Below are 22,512 nucleotides of genomic sequence, written 5' to 3'. Positions count from 1 at the left end.
TAAAACAAAGCATGACATGCTAATATAGATATTCAATCTTACAAACATGAAATGAACCTTTATGTTTCTTATATTCCTCTAGTTCATCTATGTTTGGTTGATAATGTATAGTACAAGCTTTTAAAATCTGCTTATTTCGGAAAGTGCTTTTCGAAAAATAGCAGATAGTGTATGGTAAACCAATTTGAAAAACACATTTGTCAAGATTAGAGTAGAATTTGTGCTTGGCCAAAATTTCAAAAGTGCTTCCAGAGAAAAGCTCTGATACTTCCAACTTCTGAAAAATTACTGCTAGTACTCAAAAGTACTTATGCTTTCTCTAAAAGCTTGGCCAAACACCTCGACTCTCTAAAATAAGCACTTTCAAAAAGAAGCAGCAAAAACACTTCTGGTTTCAAGAAACTTGGTTAAAAAGAATAGTTTTGTAGAATATTTTTATGAAATGCATCAGTGTATGTATGTAATACATGTAAAAAAATTCTGAAAATTAGTAGTAGAAAACTGAACAAATAATAGAATGCACATGAATCTACCTTTCTCCTCTACTAGGTACTCATGTAAATGAAATTTCACAGAAAAACTTTATAACATCCAACAGGAAAACCGTTCAACAGTTATTACAGAAAATGCAGGAAACTGTGTCCACAGCACAATTCATTGTGCATATTGTTATCAGGAGTTTTACAACTTATAACAATAACAGCTAACTGTTTATTGCAAGAGAGTTCCCAGAAACAAACTGTTCAAACTAAAAGCATCTAATTAAATACGTCTGAAGGGTTCACCTCAGTAGAAGAACACTGCAGCAGCGGCAGAGGCTTTTGGTGCATTCAGAAGCCTCTCTTTATATTCACGAGCCTTATCAGACTTGAGACTATTTGGGTCAGAGGTTTCATGAGCCTTATCAGATGTAAGACTATTTGGGTTAGAGGTTTCATGAGCTTTATCAGACGTAAGACTGTTTGGGTCAGAGGTTTCAGGAGCCTTATCAGACGTAAGACTATTTGGGTCAGAGGTTTCATGAGCCTTACCAGATGTAAGACTATTTGGGTTAGAGGTTTCATAAGCCTTACCAGAGGTTTTCTTTTTTGCAAATATCTTCATTTTCTGTAACACCATGGAATGCCCGAGCAAATATTCCAGAAACTGAATCATCTGTCTCTCCATTACGAAGCCAGCTACCTCCACCGTCTTGAGGTGATCAATCAAGCACTGGACAGGAACATCTACCATACTCCGATATTCACCAGCATCAAACTCATATAGGTGAATCCAGGAGAGTGCGTTCTAAAATAAGCACAAGAGAAAATCTCCACATTAAGAGTTGTACCAACCCAATAATAACAGACACTGAATAGGACTAAAAAATACAAATTGCTAGGGTAACACAAGATGAGAACACATCTAGATTACTGTCAAACAATATATATAAAACCATACAAGTTCTGAAAATTAAGTTTCCACCTTAAAAACTGTTGTTTATCTTTTGGAGAAGAAAATAGAATTAGAAAACATGATATCCCAATCATACCTAATCTGGTTAGTGTACTGTCCAAACAAACATTGCAAAGCACAGATAGCAACAAGAGCAATAAAACAATTAAAATTTGTCATACGTAGGGTGTAAATCCATCGTAAGAAGTAATTTCGATGATAAGATTCTCCAAGCAAGGACAGTGCTTCAGCAAGTTCAGTATTCCTGGTAGGTGCCATATCACAAAATCCAATTGAAGATGAAGGGATTTGCAGCTGAAGGTAGGAGATGGTAGATTGTTCAACTGCCACACAGAAAATGCCTAGGCAGACAAAAATTAAACATAAGAGTTCAAGAAACAAAATAAATAGTGATTTTTGTATTGATCTTAATGAACAAGGATTTGTACTGACTACCACAGGGTAAGTAACAAAAGCCTTAAAAAGCTGATTGCACAATGTACATGAAATATCGACAGATGCCTGAGTCTGAGACGTTAAAGACAAAACCCAACACCATAACCCCTCTAATCCAGTTTATAGTTAGTATATCACCCTAAAGGTTATCTTTCAATAGAGTCAGGAATCTTAACTATACCTGGAGAAGTTATGAAGAAAGAGAAAAAGTGTGTACCAGAGCAAGCCAGGAGCATAGCTTCAGAGTTTTGGCCCTGCTAAATGTTTGGAGGAATATTCTCAAATTTTGGTAATTATTGTCCTCATTGAAGTCAAATATTAGATTACGCTTGACAGATACTTCAGCAATAGATGCTACATTTGCAATATCCAGCACCTCCACAGCTCCAGACATATCGAATGATAGGAGAGTTGGACAGGAGACATGTATCCTGGGTTGAAACCATCTAATGTCAAGCTTCAATGTCTTTAAATTTGAATTGAGCAGAACCACTCTTCTACGGCAATAGCAAAGCTGCAGCGTCAATTCCTCAAGCATCGGGCAACCAGATAGAATATAATTCATTGACTGATCCATTAGCATAACATTATCAAGATATAATGTTTTTAGAGACTTGAGCTCACTCTTCCTTTTTAAATTTATCTTACAGTATGTCAACCGGAGTTCAACCAAATGAGGGCTGCTTAGAACACAACTAGGCAGATCATAAAAAGCTTGTGGCTGATCTGTACCATGCTCATAGAAAGACAAGTCAAGGACCTCCAAATTCTTATTTAGTGCGAACTGGATCCAGGCACCAATTTCATTAGCCATCCTTTTCTCACTCCTCAGGAAATCATAATGCCATATGTCTGTTCTGCCGGATGTTCTTTGCCAAAATTCATAAAATGATCTAAAATGAAACTTAAGGCAGAACTTATGAATAGTTGGGCCCTTATGAAGAAGAAGCACATGACGAACAAAGTTAACATACTTCTCATCATAGATTGGGCGACTAGCTCGAGCATAGCAGTCACATATGTGCCCCGGCCACATGCATTGATCGAAATTGAGTGTCTGGATGAATGGCCAGAGGTGATGAAATCTTCTAATTAACATTGTGTTGACAACATCCTTTGATGGCAATAAGGAGAGAATATAGATGAGGATGGCATCTGGTAGTCCACTGAAGCGGTCTTCGTTAAAAACACAGCTTCTTTGTTTTGCAGACATATTCATTTCTGTAAAACATCACAACACATTTTAGGTGCGAAAAATTGAAAACTATGAGCTGAAGAAAATCTTCAGCCTTAAATTGGGATATTCAGAAAGAACAGTTTTTTTCCAGATTGAGGATTAATCTATAGAGAGTGACTGGCATATGTTATTCCTACAAACCAAGAAGAAGGGAACAAAACCTTTCATCCCCTCAAGTTAATCAGATTGAGGAAATCCTAGGGTGCATCAATCTCAGCATATCAAATTTCCATTTAGAGATGACAGTTCATGATGATAAGGCATAAGATCAAACATATTAGGAAGTTTTTTGAAGTAATTAATCATAAAGTTTAAATTGAAAAGAAGTTCTAAGACAAGAAAATACAATCTTAAATTTAATAACTTTCTAAGAGTAATCACTTATATAACAAACAAGTGTAAACTCAACTATCTCTTACACAAAACATCAAAAGGATACAACAACTACGTCTCAGCCCCAAACAAGTTGAGGTCAGCTATATGTAGTATCCTACAACAACATACCCAATCCCATAAGTGGGGTTTTACCCCTATCTTTGTGGATAGAGAGGTGGTTTCCAATAGACCCCCGGCTCAAGAAAATCATTTCCCAGAACGGGTTTGAACAAAACAAAAGATAGCCAAAGTAAAAGTGACAACAATAGTAATAGAAATGAAGAATAAGATAATGCTAGCATAATAACAATATTGTTAAGTATATAGGTGCTCCAGCCTAGATCCCTGCTCTACCACTAGGAAGAGGTCGCTCGACTACCAACTAACAGTCTACATTAATCCTCGACCTCCATGCTCTCCTATCTAGGGTCATGTCCTCAGTGAGCTGAAGATGTGACATGTCTTGTCTAATCACCACTCCTCAATTTTTCTTCGGTCTACCTCGACCTCTCCTTAGACCTATCATTTTCAACCTCTCGCACCTTCTTATTGGGGTATCTGTGCTCCTCCTCTTCACATGCCCAAATCATCGCAGTCTCACTTCGAGCATCTTGTCTGCCATGGATGTCACCCCCACCTTGCCCTGTATATCTTCATCCCCTATCGTATCTCTCCTAATATGCCCACATATCCATCCAAGCATCCTCATTTCTGCTACTTTCATCTTCTGAACTTGAGAGTTCTTGACTGGCCAACACTCAACTCTGTACAATGTACAACATAGTTGGTCTAACCACCACTCTATTGAGCTTACCTTAAAGTCTCACTGAAACATTCTTATCACATAAGACACCAAATACGAACCTCCATTTCATCTACCCATGTTCTAATATGAAGTGTGACATCCTCATCGATCCTCCATTTCCTTAGATAATAGACCCAAAATACTTAATTCTTCATTTGAGTTCATATCATATCATCATAATTAATAAAATAAAAGTAAAAAGTACGCTAAATATATATAACTGATACTAATAATAACTTTTAAAACATCTAAAGGATGCCGCTTAAAAAAATTTCAATGGAAAAAGAAATGTATATGCACACACATCAAAGGCATTGACCTAAAAGACAAACAAACAGTTCATAAACCAAACAATGACAAAGGCTTGCGAAACTGAGTAGGGGCCTTTTCTTTTTGTTTGAATAACCCATTGTCACTACCTTTAATAAGTAAAGTAGGCAAACACATAGGTCATTAGCAGTATTGACAAAGAAGAAGGAGCTGTTGAAAAAAAAAAGAAGCAAATATTTCCATTTTTCTTATATAATAAAATAAATTAGAAAGAAATTTATTATTATTATTATTATTATACATATATAGGCTAGCTTGACAAGCAACCTTTCCTCTTGAAAAGCTTAACAAGTCTCTAGTATCTAACCTAAAAAATATCATCAGAACTCATGGACCATTATGTAGCGATGTAGCTCATATTATAAAGTTACATAACTACATTTTCATTTCGAGGTCCAAAAATTTGAAAACAACATAGAAATCCAGATTTTCTATTCTGAATGGCACCTAACAAGAGTTAACCTGCACACAGATGCGATATGTGCATGAGATGTATACCAGTTTCTGAACAGATCTCTTTGCTCTTAGATCAGTAATGGCACATACTTGCACATATTTAGACATATCGATAATTTGTTGCCTAGAAAGAGCCACTATTCAAAATAGTATACGAGCACAAACCAAAATCTCATATATCGCATGGAGCTTACAGTAGATCTGTTAAAATGTGTGACCATCTTATCTAAAAACTTAAGTTGTTAAAGAGAGCACACTTTTATTATGTAATTGTATTCTCAACACGCCTCCTCACGTGCGGGCCAGATTCTTTTTCATTAGTCAAGCACGTTGAAATTCTTTTTTGATATGGGTGGTGGTGAGATTCAATCTCAGGACCTCTGCCTACTCTGATACAATGTTGAAGTGTGTGACCATCTCATCTAAAAGTTTAAGATGTTAGAGAAAGCACACTTTTATTATGTAATTGTATTCTCAACACGCCTCCTCACGTGCGGGCCAGATTCTTTTTCATTAGTCAAGCACGTTGAAATTCTTTTTTGATATGGGTGGTGGTGAGATTCAATCTCAGGACCTCTGCCTACTCTGATACAATGTTGAAGTGTGTGACCATCTCATCTAAAAGTTTAAGATGTTAGAGAAAGCACACTTTTATTATGTAATTGTATTCTCGACAAGATCCAAACCAAATTTTAACCGAAAATGGGAACAAGACAAAATTTAACTATCTTAAAAGCAGAATATTTGGGTATTTTATACCTAGAAAAGAAAGGATCCCAAGATATGTTGGTAATAGAAAGATGCAATACAAGTTGAATCAAAGAAAGATTCTCATTTCCAGATTCAACATGTCAAAGAGGTTGCAGGTTCAATTCTTGCTCACATCAATTTAAAGGGAGGTGTGTACTTAAATGTATTCAACATAATGGAAAGGGAAAATGCTCTCTGAAAACCTATCTCCCAACCACCATGAATGGCCTTATCAGCCAGCGGCCAACCCTACCCAAATTCCGAAGCTGGTCTTCCCACTACAGCAATCCATTCCCAAACGCCAACACCAATGCCTTCAATTATGCTGATGTTTTGCACAATACCCTGCTACAACAAGAGGAAGAGCCTACGATTATCAAACCAATCACCTTCTTGCATGGCGAACCAACGACAATGTGGACCACAAAGGAATTCGATAGATTAATTGTAAGGCTAAATTTACAATTCGCATTGGTAGCAAAATTCTCCTATGGCCATACAGTTTTATATGAGTTGAGGAAGGCAATTCCAATTCAATTTGGAGATCAAGGGACCATGTAATATTGGTTTTCGAGAAGATAGACACATTTTGATAAGACTTTCCCGACTGGAGGACTATGCGACGTTAATGTCCAAAGCATGTGAATTAAGAGTAAGGAATATATATTAGCCATTGAGGTTTTTGAAGTGGGATCCTTGGTTTAACCCAGAGGAAGAAACAACCATTACAATTGCATGGATATCAATCCTAGGATTGCCTACAAACCTATTTGACAAAGAATTTATGTTCTCTATTGGCAAACGCAGTGGGTAAACCCCTAGTGATTGACAAAGCCACAAATAACCAAACTAGACTTAGTTGTGTTCAGGTGAAAGTGGAAGTCGATCTACTCAAAGAAATTCTTAAGAGAATCCAAATAAACCGTGTAGAAGAAGACACCGAAACAGTGAGATCTAAATGGCAGAGAATTCAGTATGACCATCTCCCGAAGTATTGCACACATTGTAGACTCCAAGGCCATGATATGCAAGGATGTCGGATGTTACATAAACAAGAGGATAAGAAGAAAACTTTCAAAGACAAGGCAAAGGGTGAGGAAAATAAAGAGAATCAATCAACTAGCGCACCAAAGTTGAATGGAGTTTACAAGAATGGAAGATCAATCCATCATAACTGGAATGTGGTTCAAAATAGGAAGAATAAGGGCAAGCAACAAGAACTCACCCAAAAGGAACAAGAGGAAAGACAAGAACAACACAAAGTTAATCAGCTGACCAATGATATAAAAGGGAAAGCAGCTAGTAATACTAACAAATATGAGGCCCTTGTAGACCATATAGAGGACAAACAGGAAGAAGGAAAAGAGATGACAAAGGAAGCTCCGCATGACAACAATTCTAAAAGGAAGAAGACAACAAAGCCATGGGTAGAAGCATCTTTTGGAAAAATAGAGACATAAAACGTTGCGGCAAATAAAGGACAGAAAGAAGAGGCAACAAAGATAACAGACAAGCAAATACAAAACCCAATCAGAGTTATTTAATCTCAGTGTTTTGGAGAGCGAGAAGCAAAAAAAAAAAAGAAGCGACAAGGGCTAGCTTCACCGAAGCGAGATGCGTGAAGCGAAGCGCACACCTTTTTCAACTAAAGCGCTATTTAGTACAAAAACAAAAAATATCAAATATGCATAGATAAATAACCAAAAATTCAATAGAAATAACATATTTAGCAAATCTTTCAATCCTTAAATAAAAAAGTAAATATAATTTACTACCAAAAAAAAAGAAAGGAACAGTGAAAACAGAGACGGAACAACAAAAAAAATATAAAACAGAGGGAAAATTGCAGAATATGGACCAAAAACAGAGCATAACAGAGAAAGCAATACAAAGCAGAGAAAAAAAATAATTGTGAAACTGAAAGAAAAAAAACAGAGAAGATTATATTGCAAAACAGGAAAAAACAAAACAGGGAAAATTGCATACTGCAAGTTGGAAAAAACACAGTTGCCAGAGAAACAAAGAAAAGAAGAAGAGATGAAAAACTTAACTTGCAGTCACTTTAAAGAGTGTCACAACAAGAGAAGTGAAATAGAGGGAAATGTTTGGAAAGAAGGCAAAAAGTGTTTTACGAAATAAAAAAAAAGCCCTCGTTCTGTCGACCTCACTTAAGCAGAAAAGCGAGAAAAATTCTCGCTTTTACTGAAGTATCGCTTCTCGCTTCTGGGACTGAAGCGCTTGCTTCTTTACCATAGCTTCGCTTCACTGCCAAAAAGGATACAGCTTCGCTTCACTTTGCTTCTCGCTTTATGCAATGGAGCGCTCACTTTTAATAACACTGTAATTAATCTACTACAAACACTTCCACACAACCCATAAACAATCAAGAGACACAAGGCTTACAACATAATTCACAGGAAAAAAATCAGAAAATATGGAGAATCAAAGCATACAAAACAATAATCAAAACATAGACCAATACCAGCAAGTTCAGAAAGCACAGGAGAGATGCACACCCCCCAAAGAGCCTCCAGATGACAACCAGCCAACAACACAGGAAGAACAGGAATCTGCAGATTCAATAGAGACAGGTACATCAGCAGTGACAGACACAATTCAGGGTAATCAGGACAATGCCAACAGCAAAAGATAAAATACAGAGACAACATCAGAAGAAAAAGGGGAACAAGAAGAAGATCATGAAAAAGAGGCAGATATTGGAGATGATGATTATCCAAAACACTCTGTAGATACAATACAGACAAACAACAAAAGAGATTTATCTCCTAGACAGATTGCTAAGGTAAAGAAGGAAAGGAAAATCACTAAAAGCAGAGATAAAGTGTACCTCCTAAAAAAGGTATACTAACAAGGACAACCCTCGCCAAAACCAATTCTCAATGAATTGCTCACTTATATGGAATATAAGGTCTGTTAGTACACAACAGGCTTTTGAAAGAGTAGTGATATTGAGCAGACAAAAACACTTCAACATCACAGCTTTACTGGAACCATTTCAACATCATAGGAACATTGACATGTATAGACTATGGCAAAATATAGGAACAACCTGCCATAAATTGAAGGGGGAAATATGGCTCTTTATAGAAGACAGATTCCAGATGGAAGTGCAAATTGATACAAAACAATCGTTATCCTTAAAACTCACAGACAATGATGATGGGCAAGAAACACAGGTTACAATAGTGCATGCCAGTACTAATAGACACACACGAATTGCCTTGTGGGATGACTTACATGATATTGCAACAAACATGACTCTTCCACGGGTAGTAGTAGGAAATTTCAATATGATAACAGATGATATGGAGAAGCTTGGGGGTCTACCAGCTCAATACAATGAAACTAAAGATTTCATTCATTGTATAAACACTTGTCAACTAGCAGATTTGGGTTTCGAAGGAAGCATGTACACTTGGTGGAATGGAAGAACAGATGCAAGTTGCAACTTGCATTTTTTAAAGACTGGATAGATGCTTGGGTAATCAAGCTTTACAAAATCTATTCCCCAACTTGGAAGTAGAACACCTCACTAAGCAAGGGTCTGATCATTCTCCATTAATCTTAACAACCAAATCAGAAGACAGTCCAATCAGGAAAACATTCAGATTTTTGAACTTTTGGGTGGAGCATGAGACATTACAGAAAATAGTTGAAGACAATTGGCAGGAAGTGCACAGTTCTGACCCTTTTTCAACTTTCATAATAAGCTGAAGAAGGTGAGTAGAGCATTATCAAAAATGGAGTAGGGATACATATGCAGACATCTTCAAACAGATAGCCACTTTGGAGGAAGTGGTGCAGGTTCATGAAAAGGAATTTGAGACACACCCAACGAACACAAACAGAGAAAAACTGCAGAAGGTACAAGCAAATCTAATCAAGTTCTATACAGTGGAAGAAAATTTCTGGAAACAAAGGCAGAAATGCAATGGTTTGCAGATGGGGATAGAAATACTAAATTTTTCCACACATATGTTAATGGAAAAAGGAGAAGATTGAAGTCACAGAGAATACAAGATGACAGAGGAGTGTGGCTGGATAGTGAGGAGGGCATCGCACAGGAAGCTATCAGATTTTATACAGACCAGATAATCTCAATACTAGTTTTGAGATGCTAGAATATATCCCAAGAATGATAACAGATGATCAGAATGCACAGATAATTGAAATGCCAGACAAGGAAGAAATAAAAAATACAGTGTTTGGATTAAATTCAGACATGCAGGAGGACCAGATGAATATACAGGAAAAAGATCTCAGGCTTGCTGAAACATAATTGCCAAAGCTATGACAAAGATGGTGAAGTCATTTTTCTGTGTCCATGAAGTACCAAGGTACATAACCTGTAAAATCTAGTATTAATCCCTAAGAAGAAAGACATCACTACTTTTTCAGACTTGAGACCTATTAGCTTAAGCAATTTCACTAGCAAGGTTTTCTCCAGAATCATTCATGATAGATTGGTAAAGCTCCTTCCTACATTGATATCTCCACAAGAGTCAGGTTTTTTAGAGGCATGAGTATCGTAGAAAACATCCTACAAGTGCAAGAATAATTCATCATATCAGAATAAGGGAAAAGTCCGCTAATATTGTTATTAAGCTAGACATGACAAAAGCGTATGACAGAGCATCATGGCTTTTCTTGACTAAGGTGTTGAGAAAAATGGGATTTGGAGAGTCCTTGTTTGATATGGTATACAGGATAGTGTCTAATAACTGGTACTCAATACTAGTTAATGGACAACTTCAAAGATTCTTAATCTTCCAGGGGTGTGAAACATGGAGATCCCCTATCACCTACATTATTCAAATTGGCTGCTAAGTGTTTATCCAGAGCAGTAAATGCATTGCACTATAATGATAGATACAAGGAATGTGGAACGCCAAAGTGGAGTCCCTATGTGAATCACCTAGCCAATGCAGATGACACAATTATATTTGCTTCAGCTGACAGGTATTCTTTAGAACTGATTATGAATGAATACTCTAGCAAATTATGAAAAGGTGAGTGGGCAGCTTATCAACAAAGACAAGAGTGCAGTTTTCATGCATCTGACCCTCCAAAGGTTGGTGGAGCAGGTATATTCAGTGACCACGATCCCAAGAAAAGAGTTTCCTTTTACCTATTTGGGAGTACCAATATACTTTAGCAAAAAACAAATATTTTTTACAAAGAATTGCTGGATAAAGTTCAAAATAGATTAAGTTCCTGGACCGGAAAGCTCTTATCCGTAGAAGAAAGGACAACCCTGATTAGATCAGTCCTGCAGAGTGCCATCCATTTGCTATCAGCATGTGACCCCTGCAGTAGTCACAACTCAACTTCACAGACTGTTTGCCAAGTTCTTGAAGCAACTCAGTTGGAAACTCTAGTAGACACAGGGCTACTTGGACAATCTTATGTCATCCACAAGAGGAAGAAGGAATGGGTTTCAAAAGTTTACAAAATGTGTCTAGAGCTTCATTTGCAAAGCTATGGTGGAACATAAGGACTAAAGAATCATTGTGGAGAAGTTACACGACCAACAAGTATCTAAAAATACACAATCTAGTGGTGGTACAAGCCAAGACAGGCACTTACATATGGAAGAAAATGATCAAAGTCAGAGAGGAGATAGAACCTGAAATCTGGTGGTTAATTAAAGAAGGGATTCATACTTCTGGCTAGATAACTGGACAGGAATGGGAGCACTTCATAAACTTATTCCTCCGGGAGTAGATTATGACCAAACACTGATCTTGGTCAAGGATGTGGCAGAAGCAGGACAATGGAATGAACAGTACCTCAGAAATCTACTCCCTCAAAATCTGGTAAGAGTATATCCTTCACAAAATTAACCCACCAAAGGATGAGGAGGAATCGAACAGACCTTATTGGAAGCTGGAATCCACAGGAAAGTTTACAATGACTTCAGCCTTCCATCATATTAGACAGAGACAAGAAGTGAATAAGGTGTACAACTACATATGGACAAAAGGTATGCCTACTAAAATCTCATTTTTTATGTGGAAGCTGTGGAAAGCAAAAGTACCACTAGATGATACACTGAGAAGATGGGGAATTCAATTTCCCTCCAGGTGCTATTGCTGTGAGGACCCTAAGACAGAAAACAGAGCTCATGTGTTCCTACAGTCATCAACTGCCCAAATGGTGTGAAAATATTTCCATGGACCAGCAGGAATGAATACAGAGAACAATGTTATTATTCCAAGTGGTGGGACATAAATGTTCATCCCTAGATTAACTACATATTTCATGCTATTCCTTCTGTAATACTGTGGGAATTGTGGAAAAGGAGAAACACCTTGAGACATGGAGGGAAGATGCCCAGTAACAGATTGACATATAAGATCATGCACACACTGGCTTTATTCATAAAAGTAAAGAGGAGGAATTGCAGAAATGTCCCTAACAATTGGGGTATAATGGTGGAGGCTCTATATACCTACAGTCCCACAGACAAGGTAACCAAAGTCATTTGGAAACCACCTGACACAGGATGGGTTAAAAGTTAATACTGATGGAGCATCTAAAGTAAACCTAGGAAGGAGTTCTTGGGGTTTTTTGCATAAGAGATACCAAAGGGGATGTACTACAGGCACAAGCTAAGGAGATTGAAGAGTTATCCTGTACAAATACACAAGCAGAAGCCATGGCTATTTTACGGGCATTGAAGTACATAGAGACAGCACATTTGGACAGGGTGATTATTGAAACTGATTCTCTACTAATTAAGAATATTGTAGAAAAAACTTGGAAGATTCCGTAGAAAGTGGTGACTACATTGGAGGAGATATGGAAACAGATGCAAGGCAAAACAGATCATAACTCACATTCTCAGGGAAGCAAATAAATTGGCAGACTATATGGCTAACTTAGCACTGGAGAAAGGGACTGTAAAAGTGAACAATTTTTAAGAAATGGAATTTCCAAGGCAGGAGAATTATAAATAGTGACAAGCTACTGGTGCCCTACATAAGAATAAGACTATGCAGAAAGTGAAGGATAGTCAAGAGAAGGAAAAGAAAAAGGATCCTCAAGTTCAAATCCTTCGGGAGGAGAGCTATAAGGATACGATTTACACTAACTGTTTGCTCAATATTGTAGGTATAGAGCACACATGCATCATACATCAAAGAAAAACAGTACACAAGAACCAAAAAAAATCTAAATACATGGTATACAATTTTAATACAAATGAAGGATCAAAAAACAGGCAAGCTGATTTGAATACATCGAAGTTGGGACAGCGGTGGTATCAGCATCTTAAGATGCTCATCTCACTGTTCACAGGTCGATAGAAAACAGTAAAAGGCCACAACCACGAGAGTCTATTAAAAAACAGCCAGAAACATTGGATTGAAGAACAGAGCAAAAGCAACAACCACAAAAATCGAGACAAGTACATGAAAAATTACCAGAAACATATCTTTAAAAATGAAAGGACTAGAAAGAGAAAACTCATACGCCAGAACCCCGAGTTCAAATCCTTTGGGAGAAGAACAACAAGGATATGATTTAAACTAACTGTTTACGTAATTTCGCAGGAACGGAGCACACATGCATCATACATAAACAAAAATAAACAGAACACAAGAACCAAGGAAATTTAAGTACATGGTATACAATCTCAATACAAAGGAAGGATCAGAAAAGGAGACACATACAAGGGCGGGCTGTACTGAATAAATCGAAGTTTGGACAGTGGTGGTATCAACATCGTAAGATGCTCATGCCACTGTTCAAAAGTCGATGGAAAGCAGTAAAAGGCCACAACCACCAGAGTCTCTTAAAAAACAGCCATAAAAATTGGATTGAAGAACAGAGCAAAAGCAATAACCACAAAAATTGGGACAAGAACATGGAAAATACTGAGAAGCACATCATTAAAAAAGGAAAATTCATACCTTACTGCCAAGATCAACACAGAGCCATCAGAAGAGTAGATCTGGAATCACTTTCAACAACAACGAACTTCACCAACAACAGATCTAGAATCAATGCCTACAACAACCTAGGAATAAACAAGCAAACGTGAGATACATTTCGCAGAAAAGAAAAAAGGAAATGCAACAAAACGCCTACAAAAAGGCCAGCAAGCTAAGAAATGATCGGGAATCTCCATACCGGAACTAAGAAGACCGACGGTCATGGAGATGATGGAAAGTTCGAGACTTTTCAGTTTCAACTAGACAGAGTGTTACTTTTAGTTTTTTCTTTATTAATTCTAAAAACTTTTATTATTTATAATAAAATAGTCATCGGGATCGTGTCCCGCTGACCTCTTTTCTTTAAAAAAAAAAAACATTTGAAACAAAAAAGCAAAACCCTAGATTTTCCAAACCTAAATACTCCCTACTAAAGATGAACCATTCCAGCCATAAATTTAACTATCTAAAAGGAAAGAGAATGAATAGCATAACATTTTTTGTATACCTACTTAAGGATCGATTTTCTAGTCTTAGATCAGAAATCAAGCCCTCTTTTAGCACAAGTTACAGATTTGCCTATTCAGCACAGAAGCATTATGAATTTTGCTTCTTAAAGTTATAGAGCTGTACGAAGCTTTTATAGAGAATAAAAGGCTTTTTTCAGCAAAAATATCTTGCCTCTAGGTTTACTCCATTGTGTGCTTTGCTGTCAGTAAATTACACTCGACCATCGGCTACAAGCAACTCCCACTCGCAATAAATAAGTCAAAAGAATATGTCTAAAACTTTATATCACAAGGGTTTATATACTCAATCATAAAAAAGCAGCAACCATTGCAATATACCGATAATACAACATAAGCATAACAAGAAAAACAAAAATCAAATTGAGAAATGCTTATTTAAATGAAAAGGGAATAATCAAGGTATCTGCCTCAACTATTCAAAAAAAACACGTCATTCTTTTATCAGAATTCATATTAGTGCCTCTGGCTTGACCTTGATTCCGGCAATTACAAGCATCCAAGAAGACCCCTTTGTCCATAATCAACTGCATTTTCGCCTTGAAGAGGAACAAACGTTCTAGTTCCATCATATAGAAATGGGAACAGAGTATGAAAATGAGGTACCCTGAGTCCCTGACCCCAAATACTATTTATCTTGATAGACATGATGTCTGGGCCAACACCCCAATAGATCGAAATCCTGTCTTTTACAACTAAAAAAGTGGTCCAGTCTTTTAGTCTCCATGCAAATTGCAAGGTACTTCCTAACCCCACTCTCTATCATATATGTTTTTCTTTAAAAAGAAGACAATATGGTTCAATTCGACCAAACAACAACAGGCCAAGAGTCTACCAGAGCTACCAGTAAATTTTTTACTGTAAAACCTAAAATATAAGCTTATAGCATATTGAAATAGAGTAATTACTAAATTAAGTAGCTCTCGTGCTTCCAAGTACACATTTTAGAGAGAGTCAACACTCTTCACCTCAAACAACAACAACATACCCAGTGTAATCCCGTAGATGGGTCTAGGGAGGGTAGGATGTACCCACACCTTACTACCTTTGTGAGGTGGAGAGGTTGTTTCCAATAGAATCTTGGCCTCAAAAGAAGTGTAATCAAAGTAGAGCACAAAGGAAAATAATGATAGCAGAATAGCAAGATAAACAAAGCAAATTAGATAACAAATACTACTAAAAGGGAAGGATAAGATACAATGTGAATACTAGCTAAGACTGCTAATAAAGGAGAAGAGGAGACTTGCTCCCTGCCTCTCCAATGTAAAAGTACTACAACACTCGTCTACCTACTACCCTTCTACTCTAATCCTCGACCTCTAGACCTTCCTATCTAGGCATACTCGAAGTGGCCTCGACTCAATAGAAGACAAAATGCGGGAAATGAGGCTGAGATCGTTTGGGCATGTGCATAGGAGATGCGCTGAGGTAAAGGTAGGCCGAAGAAATATCGGAAGAAGTGATTAGATAGGGCATGACGCAACTTCAGCTAACCGAGGACATAGTTGAGCTATGTTTCGCTTATCCTTCTATACTATTAGTCATAGTATTACCTTTGTAGTTTCTTGTCCGTTTGGTTATTATAAGTGGATATTTTACACTTGGATTATTGTTTTATCTTGATATGACTATTGTCTAGGATAATTTGTTAGGTTGTCTATAGTATTTTGCCACAACTTTCTTCATTTCCGTTATTTATTTCTCTATACTCCTTCAGACTGTTTTTCCTTGGGATGAGGGTCTATAGGAAACAACCTCTCTACCTCCAAGGTAGTGGGTAAGGTCTTTGTATACTTTACCCTCCCCATACCCCACTTGGTGGGATTACACTGGGTATGTAGTTGCGTATATATATATTGAATCCCCTTGACTTCTTTATATTTTGAATCTCCTTAAAGCAAAAATCCTGACTCTGCCACTGATGGTACTGGATGACCTACCTTATTTTTCAAGATTATAAAAGTTAACTCTATCTCTTTGTATGCACTTCTCAGAAAAAGATTGTGGGGTGGGACAGCAACTTGGAATTTTAAATGGTTAGATACTTTCAGAGAAAAAATCTTTTAACTAGTATGAGTTTACAATGATAGGCTTTGGATTGATATGCAGGATCAGAAACAAGAACTAGCAGCCAACTTGAAACTCAAGCCATGACAAGTAGAAGTTTGGTATTAGAATAGAAGAGCAAGGTAATTCATTGTGCACATTATTATCATGAGTTCAACTTACTTATACTGATAACAACTAACTGTTTATTGCAAAAGACATCCAGGAACAAACTGTTCGAACTAAAAGTATCTAAGCAAATAGGTCTGAAGGGTTCACCTCAGTAGAAGCGCACTACAGCAGAGGCAGAGGCTAATGGTGCTTTCATTAGAGAAGAAATTAATTGGGCCAAAGGTCAATACCTGCTTTTCCGCGAATATCTTCATTTCCTCTAACACCACGAAATGCTCGAACAAATATTCCAGATACTGAATCACCTGCTTCTTCATTGCATGACCAGCTACCACCACCTTCTTGAGGTGATGAGTCAAGCACTGGACAGGAGAATCTACCATATTCCAATATTCATCCGCATCAAACTCATATGGGCGAGTCCATGAGAGTGTGTTCTACAATAAGCACAAGAGAAATATCCCGTCAAGAGTTGTACCAACCCGGCAACCCGAGATATAACGGACACTGATAGGGACCAAAAATTACAAATTGCTAGGGTAACACAAGATGAGAACACATCTATAGTTACTGTCAAACAATCCATATAAAACCATACAAGTTCAGAAAATTAGTTCCACTTTGAATACTGTTTTTGTCTTTTGGGAGAGTAACAGAGAACTAGAAAACACGATATCATATGTTTCTACTTGATGATTTCTCAGGATTCCCAATATAATGAGTAAATAGAAGAGGGAGACTAGGAAAAATCATCCTATTTCCATATAGTAGAGAAACACACACATTTCATAGTAGGGACAATGTATATGAAATTTGAAAAAAAAAAATGTTCTTATAAAAAAAACAGGAAAATGCCAGAGTCAGTGCTCAACACATCCCGGTTATACCAACTCTGATTAGTGTCTTACCAGTGTCTGAAACCAAAATGTTGCCAAATCTTTAGTGTCCCTGATAATAAGCTCCAATCAAACATTGCAAAGAATGCAATAAAACAACAAGAGCAATAAACACAATTAAATTTTGTCATACATGGAATGTAGATTCATAAGAAGTTATTATGATGATAAGATTCTTCAAGCAAGGACAGTGCTTCAGCAAGTTCAGTATTCCTGGTAGGTGCCATTTCACTAAATCCAATTGAAGATGAAGGGATTTGCTGCTGAAGGCCGGAGATGGTAGATTTTTCAATTGCCACGAAGAAATTACCTAGGCAGACAAAAATTAAACACAAAAGATAAAAGAAACTAAATAAATAGATTTTCGTATTGATCAAATGTTTTTGTTGCTATGTGAAACATGAATATCTTCTATCTATTTTGTTGAACAATGCATATCTAGACCATGAAAACATACTGTTTTTAAGTTCAAATTAAGCACAAACACATTTGATACTATGCACAAATTTGGAGTGTACTTCAGAACATAAGTAAATGGTGTTGGCGAAGGATTATGGCTAAAGGGAAATGATTCTATGCACTATGAACATGCTATTAAATGATCAAGAAAACAAGGGTTTCTCTTCCTTAGGAATTGGCATGATAAAGAATGTCATCAAGGAGTTCTTACAATAGCAAAAAATAATACATCAACCAAATTTGATGCAAAGACTTCTTACTGAACCATGAAAATTAGCCATCTAAATTGCATAGAAGAAGTAGCCTAGAGTCATATGACAGCTTCACTATATTTTTGAGTTTTTACTGTCTAGCATTGAAGAAGTAACCAAATAATCATACTAATTATCTACCATTCTGAGTTTTACAAAAATGTGACAGCTTCACTATACAATATACATGCAAAAATATGCCAACTATGCTGTAGGACATATCATATTGACTTATCTACCACTCTGAGTTTTACAAAAACAGCATGCGGGGGGTTATTCTGATGACATTGAAATAAATCTTTCCTTTTCTCATAACTTTTCTTAAGAGAAGTAGAGAAGCACAAAACCAAAGTCATGATCAACTAGGACTTGTCCTGACTACCACAAGGTAAGTAACAAAAGCATTAAAACACTGATTGCACACTGTACATGAAGTATTGGCAGATGCCAAAACCTGAGGCATTAAAGACAATATCCAACACCATAACCCCTCTAGTCCATAAATGTACTGATATTCTATCTCTTGAATAGAAAAGTTCATAGTTAGTAAATTCACCTATAAAGTTATCTCTCAATAGAGTCAGAAATCATAACTATACCTGGAGAAGTTGTGAAAAAAGAGAAGAAGTGCGTACAGAGCAAACCAGGAACATAGCTTGAGACTTTTGGCCCCAGTAATTGTTTGGAGGAATATTCTCCTCTCTTGGTAATCCCTGTACTCTCCGAAGTCAAATTCTTCCATACAATTGGCAGACACTTAAACAATAGATGCAACATTTGTAATATCCAAGACCTCTGACCTCCACGGTTTCAAACATATTTAATGATAGGAGTTGGACAGGAGACATGTGTCCTTGTTACAAACCATCTAATGCCAAGTACCAATGTCTTTAAATTCGAATTGAGCAGAACCACTCTTCTATGGCCATAGCAAAACAACAACGTCAATTCCTCAAGAATTGGGAAACCATATAGAATATAATCCATCGATTGATCCATTAGTATAACGTTATCAAGAGAAAATGTTGTTAAGAGACTTCATCTCACTCTTCTTTTTTGTATTTATCTTTTTTGATAATTACAAAAAAGAAGAGTGAGATGAAGTCTCTTTTTTGTATTTATCTTACAGAATGCCAACTGGAGTTCAACCAAATGAGGACTGCTTAGAACACAATTACACAGATCATATAAGCATGTGGCTCAAAAATACCATGGACAAAGAATGACAAGTCAAGGACCTTCAAATTCTCATTTAATGCAAACTGGATCCAGGTACCAATTTCTTTAGCATCCTTTTCTCAGTCCTCAGAAAAATCATTCTGCCGTATGTCTGTTCTATTGGATACTCATTGCCGAATTGAATGAGTTAAGCTAAAATGAAAATCAAGGCAGAACGTATGAAGACTTGGGCTCTTGCTACGAAGAAGCACGTGAAGAACGAAATTCAAGAACCTTTCGTCATACTCAGGACAAACAGTTTTGACTATAATAGTCACAGTCGTGTTCTGGAAACAAAATCAAAAGTGAGTGTGTGGACGAATGGCTAGAGGTGATGAAATCTTCTAATTAACATTGTGTTGACAACAGCTTTTGATGGCAATAAGGAGAGAATATGGATGAGGGATAGCATCTGGTACTGGTAGTCTGCTCAAGCGGTCTTCATTAAAAATGAAGCTTCTTTGTTTTGCATACATTTTCATTTCTGTAAAATATCATTACACATTTAACTTTTTAGGTGCAAGAAATTGAAAACTATGAGCTGAAGAAAATCTTTAGCCTTAAATTGGCATATTCGGAAAGAACAGGTTATTCCAGATTGAGGATTAATATATAGAGAGGGGCTGGCATATGTTATTCCTACACACCAAGAGGAAGGGAACAAGACCTTTCATCCCTCAAGTTAATCAGATTCAGGAAATCCTAGAGTGCATCAATCTCAGCATATAAAATTTCCATTTAGAGATAACAGTTCATGATGATAAAACATGAGATCACACATATTGGGAAATTTTTTAATGTAATTAACTTTTGAAGTTTGGATTAAAAAATTTCTAAGATAGCAAATGCTATCTATATTCAATAATTTTCTAAGAGTACTGATACAACAATTAAGTGCAAACTCAACTATCTTTTTTTTTTTTATGGAATAACCATGGTATTCGGGTCAGCTTGCTCCCACTCGACTAATTCCACAGGATACATGCCACCTACCACCATCAGAGTACCAAGTAACTTTGTCCACCAAGGCTTGGACAAATGAGAAGAAATCACCTAGCGTTTTTGCCTCTACTGGAATTTGAACCTGAGACCTCATGGTTCTCAACCCACTTCATTGACCACTAGATCACACCCTTGGGTGTCAAACTCAACTATTTGTTGCACAAAACATTAAAAGGATGCCGATTATAAATATTCAACGGAAAAAGAGATGTATATGCTTACAGATCCAAGGCATAGACCTAAGACAACCAGACAGATCATAAACCAAGAAAAAAAAAAAGCATAACAAAGGTATGAAGTATCAGTAACTAAAAAATATCAACAGAACTCATGGACCATTAAGTGGAATGTGGCTCACATTACTAAGTATGTAATTACATTTTCACACCGAGATTTTGAAACAACATAGAAATGCAGATTTGCTATTCTGAAAGTGAAAGGCCCCTATCAAAAGACAACCTGCACACAGATGCGATAAGTGCATAAAATATATACCAATTTTCTTCGACCAATTTCATAACAGTTCTCTTCGCTTTTAGATAAAAAACGGAACATATCTGCACAGACTTGCACATACCAATAAGTTGTTGCCTTGAAAGAGCCGACATTTGAAATAGCACATGAGCAAAAACCAAAATCTCATATATAGCACACAGCTTACAATAGATTCAAACCAAATTTTAAGCAAAAAAGTGAGCAGGACAAAATTTAAGTATCTAAAAACAGAATACTTGGGCTTGTTATACCCTGAAATGAAAGAAAGTGAACCTTTCTTTCTTTTTATACCTTTGAAAGAAAAAAGAATAAATAGCATAACATTTTTTGTATACCTTCTTTGGAATCAATTTTCTGGTGTTAGATCAGAAATCCTCTTCAGCACAGAAACATTATGGAGGATATTAAGCATTTTCAGCCAAAATAATTTGCCACTGGGCTTACTCCTCTGTGTGTTGTGCTATCAGTACATTAGATTCAACCGTCGGCTACAAGCAACCCTCACTTCACACTATATAAGCCATAAAACTTTATATCTAAGGGTTACATATACTCAAATCATAAAAAGCAGCAAAACCATCACAATAATACAACATAAGCATAAACCAGAAAACCTAAAACTACTCATACATTAAATGACTAAAGTCTCAACATGACCTTGATCCTACCATATAGAGCTACCAAGGAAAACAATTATAAACGAAAAAAAATAAATCAAGGCATCTTACCTCAACTATTCAGAAACCACATCATTCCTTTATCTGAATTCATATGAACAGAATGTAAAAATGAAGTATCCTGACCCCAAAACACTTCTTAATAGATAAAAATCCTGTCTTTTACAACAAATAACAAAAAAAAATTTAAAAAAATCCAGTCTTTTACTCTCTGTACAAATTTCAAACAAATTGCAATATGCTTCCTAACCCAACTCGCTAAAGAGAAGAACAATAACTTTAATAGAGTAATTTAACTAAAAAATGAAATTCTTGAACTCAAATCTTAGGATCAAAATCATACCCATAAATCAAAATACACAAACCAAACACAACATTATAATCTCAAAATTATAACTTAAACTTCCGAACCAAACGACCCCGAAACTAACAAACAACCCTTAGGATTCCAATATTATTTAGAGCCAAATCTTCTACTTCTACTCCTCTCCCGTCTCAATTTATGTGCTAATATTAGCTTTAGTCTAATTTTGCTTGTAAATTTGAATATAATTTTTCAATTTTCTTAAAATGAAATTGATATATTTAAAAATTAAATTATTGTTAATTTAAAATATATATATATAAAAAAAATAGAATTAAAAATAGACTATTTCGGAATTCGAAAACTATCACATTAGGTTTATACAGCTATTCTGTATAGCCAAAAATATACTCATAGGGTAAATGTAGTGTTAAATATTACACTAATGTCCTTAAAAGATTAACCATTGTCCATTAACACTAAATTTTTAAGAAAGTTTATTTAAAATTTATGTGACATTTATTATTGATTATAATTTGATAAATTAAATTATATAAAAAAATTACCATGGAAGGTCGATATTTTGTAATTCTTTTTTTTTATATACTTTTGGAGGTCGATTTATATTTTTTTGATATCTTTGGAGGTCAATTTTTTTTCACAAAATATAAATTTGAAGAGAATAAGTATTGAAAAACCTAGTAAGA

The 22,512-nt window shown here is 36.1% G+C and overlaps 1 protein-coding gene across 10 annotated transcripts; it reads right to left on the bottom strand.

Moving 5' to 3' along the window:
• Positions 1-558: 558 nt before the first annotated feature.
• Positions 559-21,999, bottom strand: LOC102603985 (putative F-box protein At1g49610). Of its 10 annotated transcripts, none has more exons than XM_015313448.1 (9): positions 18,709-21,999; positions 17,533-17,709; positions 17,412-17,451; positions 16,734-16,940; positions 13,778-13,884; positions 8,326-8,413; positions 2,108-3,111; positions 1,617-1,796; positions 559-1,287 (listed from the first exon to the last, which is right to left on the bottom strand). In XM_015313448.1, the coding sequence occupies exons 7-9, from the start codon at positions 3,107-3,109 to the stop codon at positions 787-789; spliced, it is 1,683 nt and encodes a 560-aa protein (XP_015168934.1). In that variant the 5' UTR covers positions 3,110-3,111; positions 8,326-8,413; positions 13,778-13,884; positions 16,734-16,940; positions 17,412-17,451; positions 17,533-17,709; positions 18,709-21,999; the 3' UTR covers positions 559-786. The 10 variants fall into 10 exon arrangements, with proteins under 10 accessions (XP_015168934.1, XP_015168938.1, XP_015168936.1 ...); XM_015313452.1 differs by having other exon boundaries at positions 18,745-21,999; XM_015313450.1 differs by having other exon boundaries at positions 17,533-19,028; positions 21,160-21,999.
• Between the last annotated feature and the right edge of the window lie 513 nt (positions 22,000-22,512).

The sequence above is a fragment of the Solanum tuberosum genome, unplaced genomic scaffold, assembly GCF_000226075.1.
Source record: "Solanum tuberosum cultivar DM 1-3 516 R44 unplaced genomic scaffold, SolTub_3.0 scf00233, whole genome shotgun sequence".
NCBI classification, from domain to species: Eukaryota; Viridiplantae; Streptophyta; class Magnoliopsida; order Solanales; family Solanaceae; genus Solanum; species Solanum tuberosum.
Note: the sequence above shows the minus strand (reverse complement) of the source record. Positions and strands in the feature narration are given on the sequence as shown.

Bases quoted from the DNA above. Each gene is read 5' to 3' on its own strand.
- LOC102603985 (XM_006357446.2), bottom strand. From the start codon at position 3,109: ATGAATATGTCTGCAAAACAAAGAAGCTGTGTTTTTAACGAAGACCGC. The intron at 1,797-2,107 runs GTACACACTTTT...TTGTCTGCCTAG, and splicing joins TATGCTCCTGGCTTGCTCTG to GCATTTTCTGTGTGGCAGTT. The intron at 1,288-1,616 runs GTATGACAAATT...TGCTTATTTTAG, and splicing joins ACGATGGATTTACACCCTAC to AACGCACTCTCCTGGATTCA.